This window comes from Marmota monax, unplaced genomic scaffold, assembly GCF_021218885.2.
Source record: "Marmota monax isolate L192 unplaced genomic scaffold, Marmota_monax_Labrador192_F-V1.1 WCK01_AAM20220418_F8-fsc00005, whole genome shotgun sequence".
Classification (NCBI taxonomy): Eukaryota; Metazoa; Chordata; class Mammalia; order Rodentia; family Sciuridae; genus Marmota; species Marmota monax.
Window position 1 is genome coordinate 15,333,561 of NW_026692254.1, and position 22,282 is coordinate 15,355,842.

Below are 22,282 nucleotides of genomic sequence, written 5' to 3' on the forward strand. Positions count from 1 at the left end.
GTGTCCACTTCTCTGACTGCCTCCTCAATTTCTTTTAGGCCAAATTGTCCATTGGGCACCATGGTGAGCGGTCCCTGGAGAGCTTCTGTCATTGGCAGAATGAGGAATATGGAGGTGCGCGGTACCTCGGTAACAATCAGGTTCCAGGAGGGAAGGACGATACACCCCCTGTGGATGCTGCTGTATTTGTGACCAGGTAAATTTAGAGTCAATCTATGGCTGACATGCAAGAGGGAGGAGATGTTCCCCTTTCTAGGGCATGCTGTTAGGATTCAGGCTGACATCAGACCTTTGTCTACCTAACTGGGCTTCGGTTCCCTCATCAGTAAAATAGGGATTAACGAGAGCATCCACTTTTATGGACATGTTCTTCCCACTGCCTAGCACTAAGAGTCAGCCATTCATTCTAATATGAATATTAGAAAAATACCGAAATCTTAGATAACCAAGAGTTAGAACTTGGAAGAAAATTTATTATTTATTCCCCCAATAAATAAAATGCCGTCTGGGAAGGAGCTCACACGGGTCTGCAGCTGCTTTACACTGGCTTTGGAACACTGTTAGGGAGGAGAGTGGATGCCACCAGTTTCCTGAGGGAGGAAGTCCACATAGGCATGTGCGTGCTCCACAAGGCCTTGCTAGATGTGCCATTGACAGGTAGCATGGGATCCACTGGAACTTTCTGGATGTCTGTGGAAGTCACCTGCAGCCTGCACTTGAAGAAAACAGTGAAGTTTCTTTATAGGCTGCAGAACTGGACTTACCGTTCTAGACTGAGAGGGACTCCAGGGGGCCAGCAATGTACAACAGAAACCCAAGGCAGCCTCCAAAGCAGCAAGTGGCAGTGTTGCTTTAGTTTCTAGAACTATTGTAACAAATGGCCACAAATGGGGTGACTGTAATGGGAATTTATCCCTCTACATTCTGGAGCCTAGATGTCCGAAAGGGACATGTTGGCAGGCAATGCTCTTGCTGAAGGCTCTAGGGGAGGGTTTGTCCTTCCTGCTGCTGTTGGTAGCCCTTAGTATTCTTTGGCATGCTTGCACTCGTTGGACTTGTAGATGGCATCACTCCAACCTCTCTTCCATCCTCACGTGGGCTTCTTGCTGCATGTACTTTTCTATATCCAGATTCCCCTCTTTTTGAAAGGACACCAGTCATTGGGTTAGGGCCCACCTTAATCCACATGACCACGTCTTAACTTGGTTCCATCTGCAGTCACCCTCTTTCTAAAACAAGGTTCCATTCACAGGTAGCAGGGCCTAGGACTTGACCATCTTATCTGTGGGACACAATTCAAATCACTGCCCATGTAGATGTGGTTATTTACTTTTTTTCTACATCTTTATCTCTTGGTTGTAAAAAATATTATAATGTGTTCATAACAAAGTCCTGCTATAGGAAATGAATTAATCCATTAGATTAAAAAATACCTGTATTTCATCACAGTTGCTAGGAATGTATCAACTTTGAATTTTAAGGATGTAAATTTTTTAAAACTTAAATTCCAAACTCTATACTTTTTCCTCGTTTAGAGATAAATTTGTGGAATGAAGAACTTTGTCCTGTCTTTAGCTTGGAGACAACCTGTCTATCCATGATGTGTTAAATTCCATTAAATATTTTGGTTTTGATGAAAATTGGCTCTTTGGTTGCATCTTTTGGGCCCTGTGCTGCACATTCTAGCCCAAAGATATCCCAGTGCCAGTTAGGGAAGTTCTGTGGCCCAAGCCTCAGCAACCAGCTAACGCAGCTCTGTTCTCTTCAACACATGTGCAATGCCACCACTAGACCTCAGATAGATGCCTGGTCACTTTTCAAGATGATTTGTCAGATGCCATCCCTAAGGATTAAAATGTGTTTTGTAGAATACAGTTCCCATATGAGAATATTTGCTGCTTATATAAGGTGATTGAATGTATAATTGGATGTTTTAGAAATAGTCTATTCAGTAATTCTGATTGCCTGTGATGTGGCTGGTGCACCTTCAGGCACTAAGAACCAAGGGATGAACATGATCTGGCATGTGCTTTTGGTCTGGACCTATCCATGGGTGAGTGCTGGGAACCTCCCAGTTACCATCTTCCTCGGCGTGTAGGCCACTCACATGGACCAGAGGTTGCCATTGCTCAGGATACTGGGAAATGGCAATTTGGAGCTTGTGGGGCTTTCCATAGCATCCCCTACTGATTGCAGTGAGGGGGTTATGGGTATCATGCTTTGAGAGTAGATTCCATTTAAGGAGCTAGTAGGAATCCTGGGAACCATGTCTATGCATGGCCATAAATTAATGTGACTAATTTTTTAAAAATGAAAATTAAATCAGACCTTAAAGTTTTTTCCTAAAGAGCAGTTCTAAACAACTTCATCATTGGAATATGCAACTAAACTTCCAAGTACCCTACTTTGAAAGTGGTTTTCATAAACACTGCATAAAATGTATAAATTCTATGTTGTTTAAAATTCTGTTTTGTTAAAAAAAATACTAATATGGGAACCTTTCCGATATTGGAAAAAATTTTTCTCTATTTCCTTTCATTATTAGCTAATGAACATATCCATCCTATAGCCATCTTACTACCATGTATTTGGTAAGAATCGTTAAAATGTACGAATATAATATAGTAACTAGTCACCAGGCCATGCTAGATCTCCAGAACTGGGAGGAGAAAGCATAAGTAAAGGTGTTGTGTTGGGAATGAATAGCATTTGTTCCAGGAGACACAGATGTCACCAAAATCCGAGTTGATAAAGCTTCTGGATTGGCCCTTTTACAGATAGCCACGGGCATACACGAACATACCCTAGGCCCAGAGATGCTGCCAATTACACTTGCTTTTCTTTTTCTGCCTCCTAACAGCTTTCTTGCCATGAAGAAAATATTTGTGTAAAGTCTTCTTTTCTTTACCTTATGCCTATTAGGGTGTCTACAGTGAAACAAAACTAGAAAATAATAACTGTTAGAAGAAAGTGGAGAAATCAGAACCTTTATGCACTATTGCACTATTGGTTGGAAAATAAATGATACAACCACTGTGGTAAACAGTATAATTGATCCTTAAAAAAAAAATCCAGCAGTCCTGCATCTGGGCATATATCTTCAACACATGTGCAATGCCACCATTAGACCCCAGATAGTTGCCTGGTCACTCTTCAAGATGATTTGTCAGATGCCAACCCTAAGGATTAAAATGTGTTTTGTAGAATACAGTTCCCTTATGAGAACATTTTCTGTTTATATAAGATGATTGAATGTATAATGGGGATGTTTTAGAAATAGTGTCTTCAGTAATTCTGATTGTGTGTGATGTGGCTGGTGTACCTTCAGGCACTAAGAACCAAGGGAGCTGAAAGCAGGGATGCTAAAGAGATATTTGTACCCCCTTGTTCACAGCAGCATTATTCCTGATAGACAAGAGGTAGAAGCAAATCGAATTACCATTAACAGTGAATAGATAAAGTATGGCATATAATATAATAGAGTATTATTCAACTTTTGAAAGGAAGGAAATTTTGACACATGCTATAGCCTGAATGTACCATTAGGGCATTATGATGCTGAGTGAAATATGCACAAAAAGATAATAATGATTCTGCTTCTAATAGGTACCTGGAGTCATTAAATTCATAGAGACACAAAGTAGAATGGTAGTGACTGGGGCCTGGTGGTAGAGCCAAGAGGGAACTTGGTGTTTAATAGTTACAGAGTTTCAGTTTTACAAGATGAAAATGTTCTAGAGCTAGGTGGTCACAATGGCTCATGACATTGTGAATGTAATTAACACTACTGAGCTGTATACATAATAGCTAAGATAGTCGATTTTGTGTTACATGTATTTCACCATAATACAGTTTTATTTAAAATGTTCTTTTCTAATTAAGCACGTTGGGGAGGTATATTAACTGCATGGGTGTGGTTCTGGGTGAGGGTGTGCTGGGGGCAAGAAGTGTCCTCTTCCAGAGATAAAAAGAACAGGTTCCTGTACCTGCAGGCAGTGGGTCCCTGGAGGAGCAGATGCATGGCCTCCTGCCTTGCTCTTCACCTGAGGCAGCCCAGGAGCCTGTGTTTTCTTTCTCTGTTTCATGCTGACACCTCAAAGCTACCCAAGTACTCATGATTCCTCCCACCTGCTTCTGTGGCGCTGCCGGACTGAATGGATCAGTGCACAGCCACATCCTCTGAGCCCACGCAGATGTTAAATTGAAGACCTCCCATGAGTTTGGGGAGGTAGTGTTGGAGTTGGAGCTGGCTGAGAAGCATCGTTTAATAATTAGAGGCAGAGAGCTGCAATTCCCTAGGCTGGGATAATAATGGGCTGATGTTTTTGCAAGGAAATTGGGTGCGAGGCAGCTGCTGCTCTGAAGCAGTTCTTTCCTCCCAGAGTAATCTGACCTCAGTGTCTGCAGTGGGAGCTGTGCAGGCAAGGCAGTGTTCAGGGGATGGAATCCCCGTGTCCTGGGCTGAGGACTGGAGATGTGAAGGTTTCCTTTGTTTTCTTTCCCCCTGATGTGCTGTGTCTGGGCCTGAGAGTGTGTTCTGGACGCCCACCAATCGACAGACAGCCACTGCGGAGGCTGTGAGCATATGACATATGTCCAGCAGACACTGCTGAGCCAGAATCAGCAGAAATGAAGTTTTCTGCAGCTGTGTCTAGGGCTAGAGAGAGCCACTGAGTGAATTGGGTCTGGGGGTCAAATTGGGCACACACAGAGGATTAGGGACCCGGGGTCTCAGCCCCTGAAACATATTACCTTTGGCTCTGCTTTTGACCCAGAATACCTGGAACACAGGATTTCTCCCCCAAGCCTAGGTCTGCACTTCTGCTGAGAGTGCTAGGCAGACACCCAAGCAAACACACAGGACCAGCCATTGCTATACTGCTGGGACACTTCTGCTGCCCTGATCTTCCCATTTAGCTCCCCGGGATCAATGTTCTTCCCTATCACTCTCACTGCCTGTTAATTAATTAAAAGGAACTTTTTGACAGAAAAATTAGGTCAGAAGGCAGCTTGCTGTTACAGTTCTTCATGGTTATTCCTTCTCAATTTCCATGAAGTTCTCTTGGTTTGGGGGTACAGTCATGAAAAGCACAGGAGTCTTATTTCTCCCCTTGTTAAAATAGTTTATAAATTTATTACCTGGACTAAGTTCTGGACATCTGTTGGACAGCACATTGACTGTAGTTAATAGTAATACTGATTGCAGAATCACATCAGTTACACATCCATTGATTTACATATTGCCATACTAGTGTCTGTTGAGTTCTGCTGCCTTTCCTATCCTCTACTAATGGGGATGTTTTAGAAATAGTCTATTCAGTAACTGATGTGATTCTGCAATCTGTATATGGGGTAAAAATGGGAGCTCATAACCCACTTGAATCAAAGTGTGAAATATGATATATCAAGAACTATGTAATGTTTTGAACAGCCAACAATAAAAAATTTAAAAAAAAAGTGACTAGTAAAACAAGAAAAAAAAAACATTTAATACATTTCAGTAAAGATGATGGGTATTAGACTGGGGATGACAATGATAATGATCTTCATAGCTTAAAAACCTGTTGCGTTCTTTAAATTAAAATTTGTATCTCATGATCTTTCAAAAAAAGGGGCCTAAGGTGAATGAATTAAAACCATGAATTGAGAAAAAAAAATAGTAATACTGAATGCTTGAAAATTGCTAAGGGAGTAGATTTTACATTTTCTCACCAAAGAAGCTTGATTAGTAAGTAAGGCAATGGATATGGTCATTAGCTGAATTGAATCATTTAGTAATGTATACACATTACTAAATACATTGTATTGTATAAATGTATGTACTTTTTATTTGTCAGTAAATAATAACAAAATTACAAATTGACCAAAAAATCAATTACCAAAAATATATACATTCTGAGAAAATTTGAAATTTCCAGCAAAGTAAAACCCGTGTGAGTTGCCGACATGATTGGCCCCAGCTCTTCTTTGTTTTCTCTCTGCACCTTCTAAGCTGTCATATCTGACCTTGCCACCTGCCTTACCCACTCTGGGCTTATAAAAATGTCCACTGTACCTGTGGGATCACTGGCCTGAGGCAGTCATTCTGGACCTGGGATTCTGTACACCAGAGCTCTAGCAGAGCCTCCTAAAACTACAGATCCAGTGTCTTTGAGTGCAAGTGATCTGATGGGATCTTTTATGAGTCCCATCCCTGATCCAGAAACAGAGTCAGGGCTGGAGACATGCAGGGTTTGCTCCACTGTCCATGCTGGGCTGAGAATTTTCAGATGTGGGTTATGCTTCAGGGAAAACACTAAAGTGTGATGTGGGATAGAGCAGGCTGAAGTATGAATAGAGGCCAGAAATACATTCAAAAGACTGGGGTCCTAACTAGGATAAGATATATTCTATACTTGTATAATTATATCAAATGTAACTATTCATCATGAATAACTAAAGAGAACCAATAAAATAAATAATGTTTTAAAAAGTGGTCAGGAGAGTAACACACTCTATCATTACCCCCATGTGAATGGCAGGTCAAATCCTGCCCTGAGATTAGCTGTAGGTAGAGGGAAGGGGAGGAATGGAGGAGAGTGAATGCCAGAGTGCAGGAACAGTAGGCCAGAAACGAGGGGATGTTACCTGGTAGGAGAAGACAAGCTGTGGCCCACCCAGTGCTGCCATTTCCCCCCATAACTTTGCTTAGTGTTGGCATTGTCTGGCTAGCACCATGTTCCTTCCCAGACTTTTAAGAAGGAAAATGCAGAGTGGTATGTTCTGAAACCTGCAGCTGTACTTGGGTGTGTGTAGAGCTGCAGGTGAGTGAGCGCTGTCTGTGGGCCCTGTGAGAAGATGGGCATGTGGCCCAAGATGGCCTGCTACTGGGGCCGCCCTCTCCTCCCCCAGCTCCCAGGCAGCCTACTGCCCCATTCAGCTCTCTTGGTTGACTAGTGACTCTGAGAACTTTTGGAACATTGCTCGTTGTTGGAAAAGTAGGGTCTAAACCCTCATTTCACCATGGGAGGCAAGAGTGAACCCTTGGGCCTGAAGAACTGGGGCTGGACCAGGCTTTGAGCATCTTTGCTATCTCATTGAACCACAGCTGCGTACCTGAGGGATTGTGGAGAGCTTCGAAGAATACAATTTTCAGAAATGACTTTTTTATTGACTTCTCATAGACATGATTCATGGTCATTAGAAGCAGTTGCTGAACAAATAGAGGAGCTTGGAGAAGCCGTTGCAGTTTGATGATATTGACTGATAATTGTTTTCAATCGATAATTTAACAAACATCTTCCAAAACCTTTTCAGCTGTTGGAATCTTTTCAGCAACTTATTTTTTAATAGAATAGTCTAGCTATAAAGGGAGGGCCTTCATAGGGTAACTGGGCTTGCACTTGGACATGTTATAAGCCAATTTCTCTTGGCAAACCCTGTTAATTATGGTATGTCACTATGACTCATGACAACTGAAACCATAATCAAGGTTAATTTCAGTGTTTCTTCTCCCATTTTCCTAGTAAACCACATTCACCTGACTATGTCTGACTCTCTTTCTCTCTCTCTTTTTTTCTTTTTTAGGACAGATTTCTGCGTTCACAAAGATGAGCCGTGCGACACTGTTGGTAAGTTTAGAGTTCAAATAATGATGCAAGGGGCTGATGCATCCTCAAATTCTTAATTATACCTCCAATCTGAATGAGCTTTCAGTGAGCAAGTTCAGTATTTCCTTTTGGTTCTTTTCTTGTAAATTAGTTAATTGACTTTTTTTTTTTTCCTGACAAGTTTTGAAGTTGCTTATGGCAGAAGGCATCTAGCTGAAGGGTTACTAAATAAGATAGGAAAAGTTAAACCAAAGGGGAAGAGCCACTAGCCGCCCTTGGTGTCTGCAGTTGGGGGTGCAGTTGACTCTAAGCATCTTGGTCACCAAGGCAAGAGGGAACTCAGTAACACAATTGTCATGAGATAGAAATGTAATGGTTTACATCAATGTTTATAGCAGCTCAATTCAAAATAGCTAAACTGTGGAACCAGATGCCATTCAAGAGATGAATGTGTAAATAAACTGTGGTATATATACACAATGCAATATTATTCAGCCTCACAAAAGAATGAAATTACTGCATTTTCAGGTAAATGGATAGAGTTGGAGAATATCATGCTAAGCGAAATAAGCCTATCCTAAAAAACCAAAGGAGAAATAAATGCTTTCTCTGACATGTAGATGCTGATCCATAGTGGGTTTGGAGTAGGCAAGTTAAGAATGGAGCAACTTTGGATTGGGCAGAGGAGAGGGATGAGAGGGGAGTGGGTATGAAGTGGGAAAGATGGTGGAATGAGATGGTAATTATTACCCTATGTACCTGATGATTGCACGAATGGTGTGACTCTGCATCGTGTACAACCAGAGAAATGAAAAGTTGTGCTCCATTTATGTACAATGAGTCAAAATGCAAACAACAATAACAACAACAACAAAAGACATGTAGTGGTTTATGTTTGCACATGCATTTGATCTTTACTGAGTGCCCTAAGAGTGAAGCGTGACCATGTAGTTGTAAGATCAGTCTCCTCTACCAACCCTCGCATAGGCCAGTTGCTTTCTAGACAAACAACACTGATACCAATGTGCAGTGCTGGAAGAACACATTTTTCCTCTTTCCCTTTCTTCTCTTCTCTTCTTCTTTTCTACACCTTCTCCTTCACTTATCATTTTCCTTTCCTCCCCTATTCTCAATGATAAGTGGCTTACTCTCGACTTTTCAGAGCTTTCAAATGGAAAACACTCTTAGGGTATAGGAATAGAATGCTTGGTTAAGAGAGGAAACACCAAGAGCTTTCCAATTTGGTTTGTCATAGCACAAACCTTTACAAACTAGGAGCTCCAAATACTGTATTGCCTAAAGCAAAATCATGACCTGTGCATGCTTCAAATTATAGTAAAACTAAAGGAAAAAAGTAGGATGCAAAAATATCTAATATTGTGAAATTTAGATTTTAACAACTTATGCTTCTCATGAGGTCTCAGCTGTAGGCAACCCCAAGTCTTTCCTCTGGCTGTACCACAGATGAGCTGGGCGACCCTGGGCAATCTCTGTTTTGGGTTTCTTAATGTGTCAAATGATCACTTTGGCTTATGTTAAAATCTAACATCCTGTTATCTAACTTTTATATCATGTATTTTAGTTTACAAAATGATTTTTTTTAACTTCATACATCCTCTAAACAGATGGAAGAGCAGGTGTCAAAAAACAACCAATGATCATAAGGCCCTGGGTTCTATCCCCAGCACCACCCAAAGAATAAAACAAAACAATGAATCTGTGCTTTGTTATTTGGGACTGTCTCTTTAATAGAATTAGTAGATAAGCAATGGAAAACATGCTTCACTTGAAGGATAGCTGACACAGGCCTGCTGGTGGGGGGCTGTAGAAATTCTGTGTGTGTGTGTGTGTGTGTGTGTTTTGACCTCTATCTATTAACAGGGCTGCCAAAGCACATACTAGCCCCAGAAATGGCTGCTGTTTCCCGGGATTCACAGGTCCATTTTGATGGCTGCCAGAGCTCTTTCTGGAAGACACCTCTGCTCTGTGCTTCTGCTCCCCTTGCTTAGCTTGGGGAGGCACTTATCCTCACATAGCTCTTGCTCCTACTTCCCATCTACCCCAAAGACTATGTAGTACACAGAGCCAAGCTTAGGCCTCTACTCTGTGTCCCCAGAACCTGACTCAGGACTTGAGAGATTCAGTTACCATTGTTGGTTGGTTGATTGAAAGAAGGAATATAGATGAAGGAACTCCAGTTGTTTGTGAACAGTATGCATCTAGTCATATGGTTTTCTTTTATATGATTTGTAGCTGGCTTTTCTTTGAATATATGAAATACTGTTTTGGTAAAAATCTGCCATTAATTGCAACTTTGTACTGTGTTCAGGCCCCCTGTGGAAGATCAGGCAGCTAGTTCTAAGCAAGCTTCTTTCCTCCTTCTACACCACATCACTGTTCTACTTTTAATAGTTTTCTTGGGCTGCCATAACAAAATACCACACCGACCCATGGTTCAAAAAGAAGTTTACTTCCTCTTAGTACTGGAGGCTGGAGATGCAAGATCCAGGTTTATTTGGTTTCCGGTGAGGTCTCTGTCCTTGGCTTGCGGATGGCCACCTTCTCCTGTGCCCTCACATGGTCATTCCTCTGAATGGGCACCCCTTTTGTGTCTCTCCCTCTTCTATTTTTTTTTCCTTTGCAGTTCTGGGAATCAAACTTAGGGCCTGTTGCATGCTAGGCAAGTGCTCTCCCACTGAGCTACGCCCCGCCCTTCCCTCTTCTTGTAAGGACATCATTCACATTGATTAGGCCTCTATCCTTCACCTCATTTAATCTTAATCACATTTTTCAAGGCCCTACCTCTTCATATAGTCACATTTCAAGTTAAGACTTCAGCATATGAATTTTGAGGGAATACAATTCAGTTCATAGTTCTATTCGTTGACTGTTAGCCACATGTTACCGGGGAACATCTGATGTCCTTATGTGGCCTTCTAGCTGCATGTGTCTCATTTCCTAACAAGAAAGTCTTAATGGCAAGGATGGGTGTAATCATTTTTCATTTGACAGCTGATTAGCTGAGATCCGATCCAGCCTGTCTCCTGCTTTTCATTGCATGTTCTCTCTCATACCTCAGTAGTTTTCAACTTTGACAACAAAGGAAATGAATCCTCTTTTGAACACAGCTGGACTTATGTGGTGTTTTATGAGGAAACATTTATTTTAATGTGTCATAACCATAGTTCACTTTTACATGTTATCAAGTCAGAACAATGGTGTAATTTAATAAAGATAAAAATTTTGGAAACTAGAGGTATGTCCAGCATATACCAGTCTCAACATCCAGTTTATATCTCTGTTTATCATTTGTTGAAGTTTTGATGCAATTATAGAATCAAAAAATTTAAAAAAGCAGCCAAAAATAGTAGAAAAGTCTTTTAATTCTATGGCCCAGCCTCTTCCAGTAGTAACTTTTTGTATTTCTTCAGGGCATTATTGGGACCAGGAAATCAGTGGGTCCAAAGCAATGACTACAAGTGTCACTTGGTAGTCACTTATTTTTGGTATGCTTTTATATATATGGCCAGCTCTCTATATTCATGGGTTCTCCATTTTCAGATTCAAGTAAACATGGATTTAAAATGTTTGCGAAAAAAAAAAAAAAAGGTACTGTGCAAACTTTTTTTTTTTTTTTTCTCCCAGTGCTGGGGATTGAACCCAGGGTCAGGGCCTTGCATATGCTGGGCAAATAATATCTCTCAGCTATGTTCCCAGCCTTTGTCATTTTTCCCTAAACAGTAGAGCATAACAACTATTTAGACTTCAATCCCATTGTGTTAGGTATTATAAACAATCTAAAGATGATTTAAAGTATATGGAAGAATTGCTTAGGTGCAAATACCACACCATTTTATATAAGGGACTTGAGTATCTGCAGAATTATTAACTCAGGAGGTCCTAGAATCAATGCTTCTTGGATACCAAGGAATGGATATAGTTTGAGACATTTATCACATATATAGATCTGCCCATTTGCCCCAACAATCAAGAACAGAGCGACTCCGTCACCTCCATGATACTCCATGCCCCATTAGAGTCACCCCTTCCCTCTCTGACCTTTGAACCCCTGGCAACCATTTTATCTGTATTCCATCTGTATAATTTTGTCATCCCAATCTCTGATTTAGTATTTCATTTTATTTTGATTGCACAGAATGGAAAAATAATCTGAATCACGTAGATATGTGCTTGCCAATGTGAAGAGACTTTGAAGAGCTGCTTGAAAGCTCAGGATCCAGCTGGAGCTTGAGTTACTGTGTCCTCCTTATACAGAGAATGAAGTATATACTTAGGAGGAGCTCAGGGTTGTCAGTGTTGTACAATTTGGTAATAACTGCATTTTTATTTTCTTGTTTTAATAAGGATTTAGCTCCCATGTAGTAAAGAGCACAAATCTTGATGAGTTTTTAAATTTGTGCCTATATTCTTTTTTGTTTATCTTGTATTAATTACAATAGTTTTAAAATAGTGTTTTGAATTCTGTTTTAATCTGTGGCTTTTTTGTGTAGTGGTAAAATATGCTGATACATTTTAGCTGTGGAATGTCCCCCAAATGCCGTGTGTTGAGACTTGATCCTCAACTTGATGCTATTGTAGGATGGTGGAATCTTTAAGAGGTAGGGTGTGCTGTGGAGTTGTAGATGATTGGGAAAATGCCCTCAAAGGGGATTGTGGGACCTCTGTCTCTTCTATGCACATGGATTCTTTCTCTCTTACTTCCTGGCTACCCACGAGGTAAGTAGCTTCTTCTGCCATGTGCTCCCACCATGATATGCTGCCTCACCTCAGACCCAAAAGCAATGTAGCCAACCAACCATGAACTGAAACCTCCAAAACTGTGAGCCAAAGTATACCTTTCTCTCTTATGAGTTGATTATCTCAGGTGTTTTTGTTTTGTTTTTACAGTCACGGAATACTAACACATACATAACATAAAATTGTCCCAGATGGTTACATTTTAAGCATATTCAGTACATTCACATTGTTGTGCATTCACATGCCTGCGCTCTTGAAATCTCTACTCAGAGTAAGACGTAGGATGTTACTTGCTGAGAGCCATAGCCAGTAGGAATGACGCATGGCATTTTTGTCAGAAAGGAGTGGTTGAGAGGTGTTTGTTGAGGCCAGCAAGCCATTGAGATGATGATGGTTATGTTAAGCTGTGTATTCAATTGTATATTAGACCCCTGCTGTCCGCCTCGGCCTGCTACTTTGGAGTTCTCCCAGGGATTCCCAGAGAGTTCCCATTGGTTGGGGAAGTGCTGGAGGAGGGATTTCCAGAGGAGGGATTTCCGGTTAGTGTATGGTGTGTCCCAGGAGAAGGCTACATGCGTGGCATTCGCGGGAGTGCGGAGAATAAAGGAGTTCCTGTTTTGAACCTACAAAGCTGTGTGGCGGCTCGGTTATTTTGTGCCCAGCCAGACTGCGGCATTTGGTGGCCCGTACGGGGACAGAGGGATAACACCTTAGGGGTTCTGCTGATTTTTACTTTGGAGAAGAACATACCAGGAGAAAAGGCAACTTGTAAGATAGAAGGATATAGAGAAGCAGACATCCATCCTTAGTAGAAATCACTGGTTCCCTTAGTGAGAGGACATTTCAGACTTTATCCTTGTGGGGTGTGAACTTTTCCTCTGTTGAATTGCTTTCTTCAGAATGATTTGCTTTCAGGCCACAATTATTAGGTAGACACTGTCTTGGAGAGGTGAGAGAATGGGGTCAAAGAAGCAGTGGGACTCTGGATCCTTGGCCTCCCTTCACTCTCTTCTTCCCAACACCCAAGCAGCTACCAGTCTCTACTGCTTACTGACCAGACAGATGTCTGAGGTACAGTCAGGGGACATGGGGCATTGGTCTTGCTCTTAACCCTGACTGAGCCTTGGTGACTTTTTGATAGCCCAAATGGAGCTAGAATTTATTTTTTCCCTTGCTTTGATTAATAATTTTTTTTAATGAATGGAAAATACTCTCTTTTGCACCCCCAGTAGAGGGGAGGGGTAATCCTGTACAAAGGACGATATATTCTGCAGTCATGTGTAAAGCCACATTAATGCTGCTGAGGGCCTACATACCTGGTCTGTGCTCCAGGGCCCTGCTGCTGTGTCTCACTTTGAACTTGGGTGGGAGGACCCCTTCCCTGTGTCACTCACAGCTTTCATGCCACACACTTTCATAGCTCTGGGTGGGTTGATAGGGGGGCGTCATAGATGGGGCCACCGATCTCTAAGCAGCAAGTTCATCTGTGAAGGAGAAATGAGGGCATGTGTGTGGGCACAGCAGGTGAAAGAAAAGAATGGTTTGGGAATGAAGCTTCAATCTCTGAAGAGTGTTTCAGACCAGCCCAACATGAAACCAGGAGCCCAAAGGAGTTGGGGAATCCTGAGAGGTTGGGAGACTGGACAGTTGACACTATCATAATGCCATAATTCCAAGGACCCTTGGAATTTTATTCATTGAACATGTTAGCAAGGAAGAGCAGCTGTGAGCTGTGTAATGTCGGAATTTAGTGTCAGAATTGAGGGCTCAGGAGTGATTGGAATGACACTTTGTATGCATAAAAACAAACATGGCAAAATTTATCCATTTGGTTCCTGTACTTTCCTCTCCATCATTGTGGGGCCATTTGCTTATTGCTACTCTGGTGCCCTCGCTTAAAAGCCCCTGGGGAAATCTGTATAGGTGAGCCTTTGTTCCTTGGTACTGTGGCGGGATAGCTAAGTCTTCATTCTGTTACCATGGTTTTGAATTGTCAAAAAGAGGTGTTGAAAGTTCTGTTTGCTGGGTGCGGCTGGAAAGTGGTATTTGGTGTGCTGTAGAACAGTTTTGCCATAAGGCTAAGCTTTGGTTTCTGTTTCTGGGGACTTTCTTATTTGCTTTGTTGTCCTTTGTAACCCCATAGAAGTCAAGAATCTATTGTGCTTCAAAATTATGGTTAGAAGTACAAATGATCTTCGACTTTTACTAGTTCATCTTATAATTTTTTTGGTTTCAAAATGGTGTGAAAGTGATATGCATACAGTATAAATCACACTTGAGGTTTTCAGTCTTATTGTTTCCCTGAACTAGCGATACATGGTTCAGTCCTCTCTGGTGATGGTGGGCAGCTCCCAGTCGGCTATGTCATCCTGAGGGGAAACTCAATGTAAGCAAGGGCAGCCCAGGACACTGCAGAGAGTCACTCATGTCCCCTCACTGCAGTGTGCTGTGTTGCTAAGTTAGGATGTTTGCTGAGATAGGGGTTTCAAAGGCATTTGGGGTATTTTTAACTTACAAGGGGTTTATCTGCATGTAACCCCATCAAAAGTTGAGGAGCATCTGTGTACAGTCTTAAGGAATTGCCGCCAACGGGAAATACTTCTTCAAATGACTAAGTTCTGGTGTGTCAGTCTCTTCCTGATAATCCGTCCCATTTTGGCACCATGGATGTGTCTCAGTTTCAGGCTGATCCTCAACATGTCATTTGACTACGCTAAGAAGTTACAAAGATGAAGGCTTAATACTTAATTACATATTAGTTGTTCCAATCAGAAAACCTGTGATCTCTAGCAAATTCATCTGTTTGTCATAAGTTCTGTTGGTATTTATAATTATGCTTTTGACCATATTCTCTGCTTTTTCAGAGGTTTTATGAAAGCTTTCAATTTGGGGAATCAAATATGCGTGCCTCTGGCCATCAGGGTATTTTGGCAAGCTCTACCTTCCTCATCATACCGTACAAAAATAGATTGTCCACTTAAAAGAGTTTGGAAATTAGCATTCTGTCAATTTTAGGGTATTGCGTCCTACAAATCCAGCTTGGATTTCTTAGGTAATAGAGTTGCTGGGAAAGAAAAATGTGTATACTTCAATACAATGGTTTATTCTCCCACATATTTACCTTTAAATGATAGAAATGTTTTCTCAAAAATGTCAATTAAATTGTCTGGGTATTGGACAGGGTCTTCTAAAAGACTCTTGATGACTGTCCTATGCATAGCTTGAAGATAGAGACTGGGGTGAATAAAAATGTAAATGACTATATACTTGTGTATAGGCCTATACTTCTGCAGTATGCCTGGGTGCGTGTGTCCACATGGAAGTGTGCACTGTTTCCAGTACTAGAAGTTCTGATGAGGCTTCATCTGTGCCTATAAATTCTCTACTAGTCCTTATAAAATCCTACTGAAAAGACCTATTGCTCTGGCAGCTACACAAGAAGATCCCTCTGTGGCATCTCATATTGGAACTCGGCTGGAAGTCCATGACTGAAATCACTTGCCCCAGGGGAACAGATTCAACTTGTCTAGTTCCTCCTGCCAAAGTCTCATCTGAGGTTATGTAATACTTGGACTACATTAGAAAATGGTGAAAATATGGTAGGTATGCCTGGGATCAAATTTTACCAGCCTTTTGGAGAGGTGGAGCCAAGATTTAGTTGGAACTAGACAAAGACTGATGCAACACGTGACCGTGCCTGATTGCCTTTTGGGATAGAAACTAGGAGGGCTGAAAACATGGAGAAACTCACCGTTCTGGGTGTCCAGCCATGAATCTCCAATGCAGGCATGGCATCCCCTTGAACAGGCAGTCCAGGAAAGTGGGTGCCACCCTGAGGGTGGCAGGTGAGAGTGGCAAGCTGCTCAGCTTGCAAGAGGACTCTAAAACCAATGTCCCTTCCATGTAGGTAGCTGCTAACTACATGTGATACCAGTGATACTGGTCTGCCACCCTCTCATTCTCTGCTGAGTCTTGTGTGACAATGGCAGAGGGAGTGTCTATTATTCCTTTGATGTTTCCATTCCTCATGGCCAGAGAAACACTTTAGGGTTAGCTTGGAATGAAGTCCCATTCTTCATCTTGTCAGAGCACAGCTCTTATTCTAGTCATGTGGTTCTGAGTCAGTACTGATCCTTATAAGGTTTGTTAGAAACAAACAAACAAAAACCCTCTCCAAACAGAAGGAGGGGGATGCAGTAGCAGAAGTGGGAAACCAGGCTGTATGAGATGCCTGTCCTCTGAGAGGGAAAAAGCTTTCCAGCCTATACCAGAGGAATGCGCAGAAGAGGTACAGTGACCAGGGACCATCACTGCATTCCGTGAGAAAAAAGACTCCAGCCTCCTTGGAGGAAACCCAGGACAGCTCAGGCTGGGAGCTGAGGAAGGGCTTCCAACACACTTTTCTGGGTAGGGTCCCATCATCACCACAGCCAAGGCTGAGCCCATTCTCAGGATCCGATCATTGGAAGAGGGAAATGCAAGGCCTAGTGCTGTGATCTGAGCACTGGCTCTGCAGTTACATCTGGGTTCACCTTTTGCTTCCATAGTGTCCTCATGTGACTGACCTAATTTTTCCGGTTCTTTTATCATGGGGCATGGTAATACCTAGAATTACTGAGAGGGCTAACAGAGGGGACTGGATACAACCAATAACATGGCTGTTGTCAAAACTAGAAAATAACAAATGTTGGTAAGGATGTTGAGAAATGGGAACCCTCATACACTGCTGGTGAGAATGTTAAATGGTGCATCTGCTGTGGAAAACAGTAGAGCAGTTCCTCAAATTAATACACCATATAGGAATTCTACTTGTAGGTACATACCCAAAAGCAGTGAAAGCAGAGACTTGAGCAGTTATTTTGTGCGCACATCTCCATAGCAACCTTATTCCCAATTGCCAAAAGATGGACACAATGCAAGTGTCCACTGACTGAGTAGTGGATAAATAAGATGTGCTATAAAAAGGTGCTATAATAAAATGTACAGTAGAATGTTATTGAACTATTGAATGTTATAAGAACATTCTGACACATGCTGCAACATGGATGAACTTCAAGGCATTCTGCTAAGGAAACAAGCAGTCACAACAGGGCAAATACCGAGTGATTCTACTTATATGAGGGACCTAGAGTAAATTATTCAAAGGTATAGAAACAAAAAAGAATGGAGTTGTTGTTTAGTGGCTATGGAGTTAAGTTTGACAAGGTGAAAACTGGTGGACGGATGGTGGTTGTAGTGCACCACAGTGTGGGTGCTCTTAGTTCTGCTGAGCTACATAGGTGCTGAAAGTGGTTAAGAGGGTAAATTTTATGTTATATGTAGCTTACCACATTTTTTTTCTTTGAAAAATGAGATGGAAGAAGGAGATGTGTTAGTCAGTTTTTCTTCTTTGTGACCAAAATACCTGACAAGAACAATTTAAGAGGATGAAAAGTTTTGGATCTCACTCCATGGTGAGATCTCACTCCATGGTGCGCTCACTAATCCATTGCTCTGGGCCTGAGGGAAGGCAGACCATCATGGTAGGAGTGTGTGGCAGAGGATAGCTGCTTAGCTCACAGCTTAGCTCATGGCAGCTGGGAAGGGGAAAGAGAGGGAGTGAGACAGGCCATCAGCCCAGGGAAAAGATAAAACCCTCCCTCCAGGGCAGGCCCCAGTGATCTACTTCCTCCAATTAGGTCCCATCCCCCAGTAGCCCACCAGCTATCAAGTGATGAGGTCAGAGCCCCCATGATTCAATCATTGCCAATGTCTGAACTGTGCTGCATTGGGGACCATGCTCTTGGCACATGAGAGCATTTTGGGGGACATTTCAGATCTAGAGCACAACAGGGCAAAATTGGAATTTGACACTCTAGCACTGCTGGGATATTTCATCCTGGAAAAATGGTGAAATGGTCAGGATGAGAGAAGAATGTTCCTGAGGGAAGGGGTCCTCCTTGGCTGGGAAGGACATACCTGGTGTTGGGCCCTGGGAAGGACATACCTGGAGTATGGGCAGGGCAGGAAGGAAGAGTAGGAGCCTGTGCAGGATGGGAGAGGCTCTAGGTGTGAGTGAGTGGGACAGGATGAAGAGAGAAAATGCGTTGTCAGAAGTGTGGCTGGTGGGCTGGATTAGGTCCCCTTTTAATGTTCTGAAGGTCAGGAAAGCAGAGACCAGGATGTCTTTGCTGGTTTCCTTTTTGGTTGCTAGGCTGTGCTGCTTTGGCTTAGACTCCAGAGCTAGATTGGACCATGTGGGTGCTGAGACTTATTGAAGTTACTGTTGATATTTTTGGCCTGTGGGCAGGCCTCATTTGCATCTGGCAATAAATTCACCACTTGAGTAGAGCCAAGAGTTCATTTTCCCAACGACTGCTCAACTGTTGCACTCTTGGTGTGGAGAGCTGGGGTCAGTCAACTGAAGCCATTGAAGTGCTTGAAATTAACCACAAGGTCAGTGCTTGAGTGACCCTGCAGAGTAGAACTGCAGTGTTTGTTTGTAGCTTGCATATTTCAGGCAGTTCACCAGGCTCCTGTGGTCTTTGTGAGTTCATTAAATTGAAGAGTCCTCAAATCTTCCTTGTGAAATTGAAAGTTGGCTCTGAATTTTTAACCTTAATTTCTACAGATATGCGGCTTAAGAAATTAGAATGCTGCAGGCAGGGGAGTCTGTTGTTGGGCAGAGACAGATCCAGCCTGGCTATTATTTAGGACTTCAGTTCAAGCAACCTTTGTAATTACTGGCATTAGAAATTCCTTACAAGTTTTGTTATGGGGGGAGGGCCTGCTTGATTGATATACAGAAACAAGCTGAGTCATGGTTAAAAAAAGCTGAATTATGGTCAGGGGAGGGCTGGGCCATGATTAGGGGGGCTGAGTCATGGTCACGATCTGCCATTGACATGGTCAGGGGTGTTATGGTAAAGCCTCTTAGCTGATATCTACAGGCATTTTTTTTTTTTTTTTCCTCCATGGGTGATTAAATTTCCCAGCCTTGCTAGCAATGGCCAAGAGACTGCTTTCTGTCCAGTGGAATGGGATTGGAAGTGACATGTGCTGTTTCTTGCCCTGGCCTGTGCAAATCTCCTGTGAATGGTGCTTGGATCTCTTTCTTCATTGACTGACTGGCCAAGGCCATCCAAGGATTTAGCAGCCACAGTCCCTCAAACATTGGCTGTTATGTGAGGGAGAGGACAAGTGTGTCAAGGCACCTAGATTTGGGGTTTTGCTTGAGATAGCACTTAGCTTCAATGATCAGAAATGCTGAATTCTGAGGATTTACAAGATCCTGCTCTTTGGGTGCTCTGTCTGAGGTGTCAAAGCTGTGAAAACTTCCGTCTTGTTTGGCAGCAACCCCCACTCCCCACCCCCAGGGTGTGGTAAAGCCAGAGTCTTGAGTGATTTTTTTTTTTTTTTTTTTTAAAGCAAAGAATTAAAAAGCCATCTTGGACCTGTAAAGGAAAAAAACTTGACTTTCTTTTTTCCCCCTTCCATTCATTTTAAGTTCATTGGCTGGGGCCCTGCAATTACACTGACAAAAAAATTCTCCAGGTTAACAAGAGAAAAACAAACAGAAATATAGTATGTGCATGACACACAAGCGTGCTCAGGATGAGAAACCCATGGGGATGCTCAGAACTTGGGCTCAGGAGTATCTTACCAAAAGAACAGAAAATGTTGCGAGGTGACTAGACAAAGGAAAAGGATTTGGGATTTCTAGAGTGACAAGTTGTGGGAAGGTAAATGTATGAGGGAATTTATGAAAGAGAGGGCCAGCTAATGAAGTTTATCATCAGATTCCTATTGTGCCCTGCCTGGGCTGGTACAGGCCTATAGTTGCCCCTGATCATTAGCATTATTCCTTTGTGGAGTTGGTGGAAGTGGGAGGGGACATCTTTATAAACTTGTATTGTACTTTTTGGCAAATAGAGGGAAGGCAGACACCTAACTTTCTGTTTCGTCTCAAGAACAGTTCTTCCTTTGGTGGCTGGGATGAGGTCATTCTGAGGTAACATATGTCCTTGTCTTCCCTTTTCTCAGCCATGCTGTCCCTTCTCTCCACAATGCCAAGCAGATCAGGGAACCTGGTGGCTCTTATCCAAGCATGGATAAGATGCCAGCACTGGAACCCTTCTCTCGGGTTCCCTCCTTCAACACTAGAGAGAGGCCCCTTCAACTTGTTCCCATGCAGGATAGCCTCTTCTTGCTCCTCATACCCTCATATCTCTTGTCATATACCAGACAAAATCAATTTAAGAAGAAGAAAGGTTTACTTTGGCTTATGGATTTAGAAGTTTCAGTCCATGACTGGTTGTCTCTGTTATTTTGGGGTCTGTGACAAGACAGAACATAATGGTGGGGACTGCATGGTGGAACAGAGCTGCCTACCTCATGTAGCCAGGACCAATATTCCCTCTAAGAACATGCCTCCACTGACCTCACTTCCTTCCACTAGCCCCATCTCCTAAAGGTTTCCATCATCTTTCAAGAGTGCAGTAGGCTGGGAACCAAGCCCTTTGCGGTACATTTAAGATCCAGACCATAAGAGACATCAACATAGTTCAGCATCTCACATGCCTACTACTGGTACCAAGATCCATGCTTTCTTTAAAACTTGGCTTTGGAGAGTTGAAGAGCTTTGCTACCAATCACTCTGTAGTAAATAAAGAGAGATCCCAGAGAGCCCTTCTGATTTTCCCATCTCTGTGAAATTGAGAACAGCTACTCTCTATTGAGAACTTCATTGTTTTAATTCATTGAGTCCTCACAACTTTGAGGAGGTGCTTTTATTATTTCCATTTTACAACTGGGGAAAATGAAATAGATGACTTTCCCAGAGGCACAAAGCTTGTAAGGAGAGAGCCATGATTTGACCCAAGAAAGTTCATTTCTAGTCTTTTCTACCTGCCTTTTAATAACCTTTTTAGTGAGTTATTTATATTAGTTAGGTTTTTGTCTCTTTGACTAAAATACCTGACAAGGACAACTTAGAGGAGGAAAGGTTTATTTGGGCTCATGTTTTCAGAGGTTCAGTCCACAGGGGGCTGACTCTGTTGCTTTGGGCCCAAGATGAGACAGAACATCACAGTAGAAGGGTGTGGTGGAGAGAACCTATTCTGCACATGGGTCTCTGGGGGACTTGATAAGAGATAAAGAGAAAAAGTAGGAGAGTAGGCAGTTGGTGAGGGTGGACTTGAAATTTTAGCTATAGTGGGCAAAGGCTTTGCAGAGAAAATATTTGAAAATCAGACTTCCTTTGTAACACTTCGCAGGCCAGGGCTTATAGAAGTGCTGAAATTACCTATCTGATACTAATCTCTATGAGCAAAGGAAGGGTCCCTTCAGTGAAGAGCCAAGCTGTTCCATAGTGGGAGCAAGCAGGTTGCCCCCTGGGCCCACACCATCTTTGCTTCCTTTAGGAGGATTCCTAGCCTGCTTGAGCCATAATCAGGTCTGGGTCTTAGTTCTCCAACTCTGGTATACTTGGCCTTGGGAGAGTTACTTACCACACTCAGTGATCATTGTGTAATAAGATATCTTGAAGGTTGTGTGAGAACATTCCTTTGAAACCCCTAATGCAAGGGGACTGGTCTGTGAATCTTGTCCTTGCTTCCTTTCAGCCTGTTCCAGGACATCATGCCCATCCTTTTTCACTTTGTTGCTTGTAAATCCCATAGGAAGGGCACTGGACTTTGCCCTAGGCAGCCAGCTCAGAGCTGAGGCATCCCAGATGAGGGTCTTCCTTTGGGTGAAGGCAGGAAACTAAGAATCCAAAAGGCAGTTCAGGCAGAGGCCTGATATTTATCAATGGCCTACCACTTTGCTGAATGCTGTGTCCAGACTTCTTATGGAGCTTCTGTCTGCTCCAGTTCATAAGTAAAAGCTCTGGGGCTGAGTTGGCACCCAGACTTGCACGGGGAGTGAGTAGTAAAGCTAAGAAGAACCTGAACCCA

General features: G+C 42.5%; 1 protein-coding gene across 2 annotated transcripts in view; it reads left to right on the forward strand.

Moving 5' to 3' along the window:
• Positions 1-22,282, forward strand: part of Adamts17 (ADAM metallopeptidase with thrombospondin type 1 motif 17) — a 345,945-nt gene that overhangs the window by 86,864 nt on the left and 236,799 nt on the right. For both annotated transcript variants that reach the window (XM_046436056.2, XM_046436066.2), the window contains exons 6-7: positions 39-196; positions 7,567-7,610. In XM_046436056.2, coding sequence (XP_046292012.1) covers positions 39-196; positions 7,567-7,610 — 202 coding nt within the window. The remainder of the gene's footprint in view (positions 1-38; positions 197-7,566; positions 7,611-22,282) is intronic.